Below are 10,835 nucleotides of genomic sequence, written 5' to 3' on the forward strand. Positions count from 1 at the left end.
GTCAAGTAATCATATCATATTTTAACAGCTGGATCTAACCTGTATAGGAATTCTTCAACTGCACAAATAAGTATATGTGAAGCTCCTTCTTCAAAGCCAGTAGATTATATTATATAGATTATTTTTCTAAGTCTTCTGTATAAGTATATTATCACTCTATCCACCTGCTATAGAGTTCAACTGTGTTTTATGGTGATTGTGAACATCATGTGATTCATGATATCTGTAACTACAGAGGCATATATTTCTTGATATGTTCTCTTTTTGAGTCAATTGCTGTAAATTACTCATCTGGACTTCTGCAATATGCCATCTTCATCAGCATTAAGGTCACTGAGGTGATTCTTTTTGACAAAGACTCAGTAGCCAGATGCTATCAGCTCACTATGAGAGATGTCAGAATGTGAAATTAATGTCCAAGTCTTTCAATGTTCAAGATTGTCAATTTTATATTGCATAGATTTCCTTCAATATGATCTCATCTATGAACAGTTAATTATATCCTTAAAGCTTTTCAGCAAGCCGTCTGTAATCAGAGAAGGTGTGTACATCATAAAGGCTTTCACAGGTCTCATCCATGAAATGTATGGTTCTGAAAAATTGGAAATGTCAGAATCATCCTCCATCAAATAGGTGATAGAGGTCAGGGTGTTTTCAACTTTGATTGTTGTGGTAGTGGTAGAATCCTTTTGTATTTCCTGCACTTTTGTAGGGAAAATTACATCAAACATATCAATAATTTTATCAGAGATAAGACTCTACACATGATAGATTAACTGGCCACAGAATTCAATAAGTTTGCATAATTTAATCTGAGCAGACAGCTTATCCACCAGCTTCTGTGATCTATGAAGGTGGATAAAAACATCAGATCCAAGCTCATAGAAGTGGATGATCTGCAGTAGCGCATTCATCAATGCTGAAAAAGAAATTGTATGAGAACTACAGGCAGGCTCCTTGCTATCATCATTTATGATTGCAGGTCAATACTTCTCATTCTATAAGATTGTAGATGTGAGCATATTATTTGTGATTGAAACAACTTTTTCTAGAATGTCTGCTCAGAACTTCTTTAAAATTTCCTTTTCTATAATAATTGCTCTAGCTTGTGTCATAATGATGTGAATGTCACATTCAGATATGCTGTCTTGATGAGATGATTGAGAGGTAGTTGATTTCCACACTGTGCTATCAGCAATTATTAATGTTGTCATCTTTTGTGATTGAAAAACCCTGTCTACATCTGTCTTGATATAGGCAGAGGCTAAAAAACTGAGGTTCTTAATGAACTTAATCTAATGAGAATAATAATCAAATACTTGATCTTTGCTATGTAGGAAATAGATTCATTTGAATCATGTCACATCATCTATGATTAACATGAAATATTTTATACCTTGATAAGATTCTATAAGATAATTGTCTGTATCACTCAACATGTGGCCATCACTTATCAAATTAATATGAATCCGTTCCATTAGCCTTACAGCCTGTGGCATAGAGGTAATTAAGTATTTACACATCATACCTGCTTTAACGCAGGTGTCACAAAAGAAACTAGTCTTGAGGTCTTTGATATGAATATCAGATAGTGGATTCTTCGCCAAAGCTATAATGGCTCCTGCATGTATATGCCCCAGGTCAACATGCTACTAAGCAAGCATTTTTATGGCTGTAGGTGATTCTTGAAATTAGGGTTTAGCATTGATGGGATTGTTGTCACTAGTGATGGCCAAGGCCTTAGCATAATTATTATCATATATATGTGATTTTGCTGTGAAATAGATCACTTTTGACTCATGATGAGTATCAACTTTCAACATCCTTTTAACTATTTTATAAATTGAACTCTGAGCTATGTGAATCATAGTGAAAATAACACCATTGAGGGCCTTGATAATGAAGTAGAATGAGATGTTCAAATTTGAAAGTTCATATCAAAAACTCTGATTCTTCAACTTAGCAAAAGATACTAAGTTAACAGTAAGATTCAGAATATAATGAACATTGCATATAGATATATTTCCTCTGTTAGATTCTAGAATGAGATTTTTAATCTCTTTGACATGACTATATCTGCCATCTGCTGTATGAATCTTGAGATTGCTATCATAGATTTTCCATTGAATAATAGACTGCTTTTTCTCTATCATATGAAAACTTGCACATGTGTTGAAAAATCAAAGCTTGAAGATAATGTCAGTAATTGCTGACAGAGCAATCACAGTGTTGACAGCAGCAGATTGTGTCACTAGAAGGTCAGAAGATTCATTCTTTTTATCATTTTTATTCTTCTTTTTGCTCTTTTATTTATTGTAATCACTGGTATTGCTATTTTCTGTGAACTTGACAATTTTATTCTTATTTGCCTCCCTCCACTCTTCAGTGGCAAGTTTAGGATGTAATTGTCAACAAGAGTCCTTAACATGCTAATTTGAGTAGCAGATCTCACATTTGAAACTATTTAAATTTGTGGTATCAGATGAGTTAGAGTTTAATATGGAGGAGGTAGCTGTGTTGACTTATGAAGATTTGAGACATTCATTGGACTTGCTCATATGATTTATTAACTGCTTCATGAGATCATTAATGTTAATATTTTTAATATAATTCTGGCTAATCATATAGAAATCATTCAAATGCATCTTAACAAAAAACTTTTGATGTTCTTTCAAATCAATAAGGAAAAAATCATGATAGAAGTCCTCTGAGTCATTCATCAGTTTCTTATGATATGCAACTAAGTAGTAAAATCTTTTTTAAAACATCAAGTAATCATTGTTGATGTGTAGAGTAGTCAGCTTCTTCATGACATTGAGATGTTCTTTCATCAAAGACATCACATATTCAACATCAATCTTTTCTTATAATGCAGCAGTGTTGTCAGGTTCCAAGGCTCCAATGATTATATGTACAAACCTCAATAAGGATTGCAACATATATTAATATAGTGCTTTAATTTGAATATTTCATTTTTCAGCATTCAACATGTTTTGGCTAATATTATCTGGGCAGATATGTTGATTCTTGATTAGAATATCAGTTTCATCAATGACTTCAGCATCTGCAAGTATTCTTTTACACTAGATTTGATAATTAGTGCCATCAAATGTAGTTACAGCCTTAGTATCCATAGCTCTTTGAACATCCTTTTAATATTCACAGATCTGAGATTTGAAATCATCTACAGAGGTATCATTGTTGATATTTGGAGCATTCTGACATATCATTTGTTGGCAAAAGACCAACAAATCTGCTATACTCATTGTAATCATGTCATTCATATTAGAAGTAGACATTTGAGGCTAGAGGCTTGAAGTTCCTTTACTAGTTGCTGTGAATTCATGTATAGACTCAGAAGCAGGTGTTTCATCAGACTCACAGCTTGATGAATTCATGCTGCAGTTTGAACTTGATTTCTGCTCTAGGCCTTCTAATTCTTCATCTTCATCTAGTGATGAGAACACTCCAACAGCTCTAGAATGCAATCATAAAGATTACTTTCTCTCTGTTAAAGAAGTAGATAGTCCAGTCAATAGATCAGAGAGTGAACTCATCCAGACATGTACACAGCTGTTCTTAATGCAATTTTTATTAAAAACAAGCTATCTAGACTATAACCTGTGGGATGGTTGAACCTTCTATTCAGAGAAGCTAGCTAGGTTATTGCTATATTACATACAAGCGATCACGTGTGGGCGGGGCGGTCGCTAGGGCAACGCCACCCAGGCGGGCGCCGCTACACATGTGAGGTGTGATCACATGATGGAGATAAATCTAGCTCCAGCGCTGAGTCTAACATGTATCTATCTCTTCTTCTCAGCTATTCTCATCAAAAAATAATTCAAAAGTTGAAATATCATATTATTATTATAGAGAATATCATACAAAGTATTAGAGATACTTTTGAATTTAAATCATTTATCTTAATATATCATTTGAATAAGATATTCAAAGCAAGTTTAACTTATGCAGAATTTAATGAGCAATATATCATTGAATTAAAATTTTTTTTCAATATCAGTAAATATCACAAAGTGAAAATAATCTGTCATCAGATTCAAGTAGAGAGAGTTCTTACTATTAAAGATGTCAATAGAAAAATCAAGTAATATAAGAATAATAAAGCTGAGAAAAAGCAGAATAAGAAGTGATAAAGACTTGAAGTCAGTCTCATAAAATTAGTAATAACTCACTCACATTACTGATATAAGAGAAATTAAATTAATTTAGAGATGACATATATATTAAGAATAATGTAAATATTTTTTTTATTATAGATTAGTTATTAATTATTGATATAGAGTGTAATAATAAAAATATGATTCAAGATTTTTATTATTTTAGTGTTTTTATCATTTTGATGTGGCATATTACTACTGAGCCTCTATCACTAGCAAGCTTCACCTGTAGCCGAAGGGTAAGGTTAAGCCGAACGGGAGTGCCATAAGCTTGATAACTAGGACAGGGGGTAGTGCCACTATCACAAGTAGTAAGGACATCAATTAGAGAATCCTTATAACCAATGATAGCTACAGCTAGAGGGTCAGGTGTTAGGGAGCGAATGCGAGCTGCATAAGAAGAAAGACTCTCTGCGTTGCTAACTGCTATATAACGAAATACTAAGCTTGATGGGATGAAAGGGGGTGCTGGGGGCCTGCGTGGATTATAACCACCTGCATGGTCGTGTGGTCACGTGATATGGATTAGGCCTAATCGGGCGCCGCGCTTAATCCGACGTCGAGTCTAACCGGGCACCGGCCTTCGGTCGGGCTCGGTCGGACGCTGAGCCTAACATCACCCCCCGGTCTAGGGGCAGGCATGTCCTCATGCCGGTAGGTCGTCATCAACCTCGTCCTTCAGGTAGCTGTCTGTCTCCCATGCCTTCAGCCACTCATCTAGTCGCCTTGGGGGTCCAGCTTTTGTAGGGTTAGCCTCATGGAAGTCGCGTATGGCGTGTGGTGATCCTTTGAAGTCGCGAGCGGGGTACCATGAAGAATCCTCATCAAACCCCTTCCAGCGCACCCGATACTGCAGCTTGCTCCGGCTTATTCTACTGGCCAGTATACGATCTATTTCCCATTCATTCTCACCATCTATTTCAATTGGGTCTGGTGGTCTGATAGTCTGGCCAGGTAGAGGGTCTCTGGAGTCCTTGCGTAGCTTGTCTGGGGAGAAGATTGAATGAATTTTCATTGTTATGGGGAGGTCCAGTTTGTAGGCATTGCCCACCTTTTCCAGGATTCTGAAGGGGCCGGCATTCTGCTCTGCCAGTTTACGGCTTGGTTGATCCATCTTGTATGATTTCAATGTTAGATAAACAAAATCTCCTACTGCAAAGTCAGGCTCTCGATGGTGCTTGTCAGTCTGCCTCTTCATCTGTTCCTGTGCTGTCTTTATGCCTTTACTTGCCTGGTTCCAGATCTCTCTCATTCGGTGAATGAAGCTCCTTGCTGCTTCTCGATTTCTTTTCTCATTCATGTCCAATTTCTCCGCCAGTGGTTGCCAGTCAAATGACATTCGGGGTTCATATCCATTTGCTGCGAGGAAGGGGGAGATCCCTGTGGAAGCGTTTGGGGTAGCTGCGGAGGCATGGTCTATAATGGGCAGCCACTCATCCCAGTCGTCTTGGTAGTAACTGACATAGGGGCGAAGACGGGTGGCAATGTATTGATTCACCACTTCTGTCTGTCCATCAGTTTGTGCATGATGCGCCGTTGAGAGTTTCAGTTTTATGCCCAGGATCTGTGTAAACTCATCCCAAAAGCTTGATATGAACTGGGGGCCTCGGTCAGAGACAATTGAGTCAGGCGCCCCATTGTATGAATAGTAGAATCGAATGAATAGTCGGGCCAGCTCCTGGGCTGTAACTCCCCGGGTGGTTGGAATGGAGATTGTCTTCTTGCTTAGCCGGCATACTATGACCAAAATGGCATCATAACCTGTTTTGCTTTTCGGCACGTCCATGAAGTCCATTGCAATATGCTGCCATGCCCGTTCTGGTATTGGTAATGGCTTTAGCAAACCAGGAGTCTTATCTCTTGGAATTTTACTGATCCGGCACACATGGCAGTTCCGAATATAGCGTAGGACGTCTGTCCGCCAGGTGGCCCACCAATAGCGTGATTGCACCAGGGCCAGGGTCTTTCGTCCTCCAGGGTGTGCTGTTGAAGCTTGATCATGAATTTCCTGCAGTAGCTTGGCTATCAGGGTTTCCTTTTCCTGAACAGGCACCACTAGTCTTCCATTGTACCGTAGCACATTGTCCTCCATTGTATAGGGACTATTCTCATCATCTGCCTGCTGCCGCAGGGGCTCAATTGAGGTGGCTGTCTTGTTTAGAGACACTATGCATTCAGCAATGCTCTCTTTCTCTGAGGAGTTGATGCTAGCAATGTCTGTAGAGGGAGTGATCTGGGGGTCGAGGGTCTCTGGTCCTAGGAGGATCTGCATACGGCCGTCCTGTTGCCTTCTAACCTGCTCAGGCCTGCTCAGTGCGTCTGCTAGCAGGTTGGCCTTGCCTGGTCGATACTTGATCTCAAAGTAGAAACGGGAGAGGAACTCTGCCCAGCGGGCTTGACGTGCATTCAGCTTCTTGGTAGTCATGAAGTATTCCAGTGCACGATGATCAGTGAGGATCTTGAATCGTTCCTCCCGTTGTAGTCCCTCAAGCTCTGCCCGCCATTCTTGTAAGGCCCGGACTACTGCCAGCATTTCCTTATCATGAACTTCATAATTAAGCTCTGCACCATTCATTGTCTTTGAATAGAAGGCTACTGGGTGCCAAAGGTCATTTTCAAATCTTTGACTTAGTACCCCAGCCACTACTCCGTCAGAGGCGTCAGTCTCAATACGAGTCTCCCGCTCAGGGTCATAGTAACGCAGTGTTGGAGCCTCCACCAGCTGCCTCTTCAGTTTTTCAAAGGCTGATTTGCATTCTGATGTCCACACAAATGGGGTAGTCTTCTTTGTCAATTGGTACAGTGGCTTTGCGATTCGGCTGTAGTTCCTTATGAATCTTCGGTAGAAATTGCCAAATCCTAGGAATGACTGGACTCCTTTGACTGTGGTGGGGGCCTGCCATCTCACAATGGCAGCTGTCTTCTCTGGGTCTGCCTCAATCCCTTCTGTACTGATGATGAACCCTAGGTATTTTGTCCTCTGGACTGCAAACTCACATTTCTGGATGCTGGCTTGCAAACCCGCTGTCTTTAGTCGGTCTAGCACTGAGTTTACCTGCTGCTTGTGCTCCTCCAGATTCTTGCTATAGATTAGAAGATCATCCATGAATGCTGTCATAAACTTGTCCAGGTAGTCAAAGAAGATACTGTTAACAAACCGTTGAAAGCAGGCAGGGGCGTTTGTAAGGCCAAAGGGGACCACCCGATATTTATAGGTCCCGTAGCAGGTTCTAAAGGTGGTCAGGTCCTCAGACTCAGGGTCCATTCGGATGCGATGGAACCCCTGCCGAATGTCCAACTTTGTAAAGTATTTCGCCCCATTGAGTCGGTCCATCAGCTCATCTATCAGGGGCAAGGGATACTGATCTCGTTTGGTTATAGCATTCAGCTTGCGAAAGTCAACACAGAATCGTAGCTTCTTCCCACTACGGGCAATCAGGATTGGGGAGGCGTAGGGGGCTGAACTTGGGGTGATGAAACCCTTTGCTAGGTTGGCTTCAAGGTAGGTCTTCACTGCCTCTAGTTCCTCTAGATTCATCTTATATAGAGGCGCATGTCCAATGCCCTGGGTGAGGTCAACATCAGGCTGGAGCTCTATTTTAAAATCAACATTCTTCCGTAGGGGGGGCAGTTCATCTGATGCTTTCTTTGAGAAGCAGTCCTCCCGGCCTTTCAGCCATTCTGGTAAGTTGCTGATCAGCTCCTCATCAGACTCATCCTCAGCTCCCACTAAACCCCGCTTCTCCTCAAGCTGTTTATCAATTTCATACAGACTGGTTATGAAGACTGTTGACTTCTTGTTCTTCATATAACCATGGAAGGAAGCAGCCCCAATGAAGTTCATATCCATCATCTGTGGTGCTGTCTCCTCCCAGGTCAGCCCCTGCCTCGTCTCAGGCATCACGACTGAGCTGGTCCCTTTCAATCTGCGGAGCTGAGCCTGATGCTCCTGTCTGATCTCCTCATCCAGCTTGATCTCTCTTCGTTCCACATCCGCCTGATGCTCAGGCTTGGGGTCTGGGCGCTTCAGTACTGACCAGGGTACTATCTTCAACATCGGCTCCGCCACCTGTTCAGGGATAGACCGTTCACTCGGCCAAACCAGGCGTTGGTTTTTAACATCAAGCCATATATCCTGTGCTGCCAACCACTTCCGTCCCAGGATGACAGGGTGCTGGCCTAGGTCTGTTACCAGCAGAGGGACATTCTGAAATCTCCGGCCATCCACCCAGAGGTTTAGGGTCAATGTGCGGTCTATCACCCCGCCGGGGGCGCCATTGTATCCCTTCATGCGGCATTTGAATGGGAGTTCTTGAAACTTCCTATCAAAGAATCTTGCCAATTCTATGGCATATCGGGTATCAATAAAATTCGCTCCATTTGCTCCAGTATCAGCAAGAGAATTTGTAGAAGTAGCAATTCCATTGTAGGCTAATTTGATTGGCACATTAAAGCTTTTCCCCCCAATCAAGTCCTTCATCTCAAACCTCTCACAGACTATTGAACTACCTGAGGTGGAGTCTTCTCTCAGGCTCACTCTTTTCCCGAATCTGCTGAAGGCTCAGGGGCATCATTCCCTGTGAGCTCAGCAATCACCTGCTGGGACTTCTGCTTTGCAGGGCAGTTCCTGGCAATGTGGCCTTTTTCCTTACAGTAGTAGCACTGAATATCCGGACGAGAGCTCAAGGCCTCCTTCACAGTAGGGGATTTTGTTGTAGAGATGCTGGGGGGTGTTTGACTGTTGGCGGTCCGCAGGGTGTTCTGCTTGAAGGTATTAGGCCCATTTCCCCGCGAGCTCTTTGATTTCTGGGTGGCATTGATTGCCTGGAGGGTGTGAGCTGCCTGCGCACAGATTTTCTGAAACTCAGCATATGTATCAGTGGTCGCATTGGCTACTGCTACCATCTTCTGGAGGTCAAAGGACAGCTTGTCATTGAAGTCTGTCTTGTAGTCCCCCCTGGCAATCTTGGCCTCACCTGCCAGGTGTAAGAATTTTGTGACAAATTCATGATAATTGTCCCCATTGCGCATAATCAGCTTGCGATAATCACTCTTGGCATTTTGCAGCTTGTTAGCATCCTCATATATTGACTTGAGGTGCTCAAATATCTCTTCTGCAGTCTGATATCGCTCGGGGTGGTCCTCTTCCATACGGGGCGCAATGTGACGTGCCGCGTCCCCATCAGTCCGGTTTTCGATGTATGCAATCCTCATGCGTTCAGTAGGGTAGTGGTCAGCGTTCTCCCGGAGCTTGTTCTTCATCCGGGAGAGCCAGTGTTCAAATTTTGGCTCCTTGCCGTCAGTGAGGTGTTTTGGGTCATCAATCTTGACAGACCTCCGGGTAGTCTCAGAGGGGGTGACACCTCGACTTGCTGCTTGGTTGCTGACTGTCATGCGGACCAGGGTGTGGCTAAGTTCATCGCGTTCAGCAATTAGCTCATCAATCTGGCTTTGCTTGACAGCGGCCTGGTCAGTGGCGTTGTTCCGTTCCATCCTCAGACGTGTGATTGTATCCCTTAGTGTTTTTTCATCGTCAAAGATGCCATCGAAGATCGCCGCCAACTCATTATAAACACGGTCGCTGTCTGAGTGGATTGCCTCTCTGAATTCCTCAATTGAGACGCGTGGTTGGTCAGTTGGTCTTGTTAGGAGGTATCACCAGTCCTTTCGGCCCCTTCCAGGGGGTTGGGAGCCTGTGGTGGCCATCTGATGTTGGATTGAGCCGTTGTCTTCAACAGTGCTGTTGTCTTAGCAGTTGATCTGACGCGTTGTCAGGCTCTGAACTAGCATGTTCTAATTCAACTGAGGCACTCAAGTTTTCTGCTGAAACCTGAGTGAGAAGGTAGAAGGGAAGCTTAGTATTGTGTTAGGGAGCGAATGCGAGCTGCATAAGAAGAAAGACTCTCTGCGTTGCTAACTGCTATATAACGAAATACTAAGCTTGATGGGATGAAAGGGGGTGCTGGGGGCCTGCGTGGATTATAACCACCTGCATGGTCGTGTGGTCACGTGATATGGATTAGGCCTAATCGGGCGCCGCGCTTAATCCGACGTCGAGTCTAACCGGGCACCGGCCTTCGGTCGGGCTCGGTCGGACGCTGAGCCTAACATCAGGTATGTGTAGGACTTGAGTGAGATGGGCACCTGGGAGGATGTAGAGTTAGGTGATCAAAGCTATGACAAGTATAGGAGCAGGGATGTATCAGATAAATGCAGACACAATGTGAGTAGGGTGGAGTAGAGATCAGGTAGATAAATGGAGAATATAAAATTGATTGTGATCAAGAAGATAGGCCTCTTGATCCTAGAGGTAATGAGTGTGTTTATATACATGATGGAAACCTCTTGATAGATCTGATAGCTCATGGTATATAGTCATATCAGCCTACCAATCTACCACCTGGTAGACTTGATAACATCTGATAGATAGCTATACCAATCTATCAATCTATCAATCATGTGATCATCTCTTTAGGTTAATCCTGAAACCCAGGGTTATTCTGTTCAAAACTCTAATTTCTTTATCCTCTGCAATTCTTATCCAATGATCTCTAGGAGTCTCCTGTTGGTTCACAACAAACATCCACATGAGGTGTGAATTGCACAGTGACATGATTAGTAGATAACTAGCTAAATAATTAAGCTGCAACACAA

General features: G+C 42.4%; 1 protein-coding gene across 1 annotated transcript; it reads right to left on the bottom strand.

The window, feature by feature from the left end:
• Positions 1-8,714: 8,714 nt before the first annotated feature.
• On the bottom strand, positions 8,715-9,887 carry PAAG_06714 (hypothetical protein; the record flags this gene model as incomplete). Its single annotated transcript, XM_002791498.1, has 2 exons — positions 8,715-9,762; positions 9,841-9,887. 2 exons carry the CDS (start codon positions 9,885-9,887, stop codon positions 8,715-8,717), a joined length of 1,095 nt encoding a protein of 364 aa, XP_002791544.1.
• Positions 9,888-10,835: the final 948 nt, after the last annotated feature.

Source organism: Paracoccidioides lutzii (genome assembly GCF_000150705.2).
Source record: "Paracoccidioides lutzii Pb01 unplaced genomic scaffold supercont2.19, whole genome shotgun sequence".
Classification (NCBI taxonomy): Eukaryota; Fungi; Ascomycota; class Eurotiomycetes; order Onygenales; family Ajellomycetaceae; genus Paracoccidioides; species Paracoccidioides lutzii.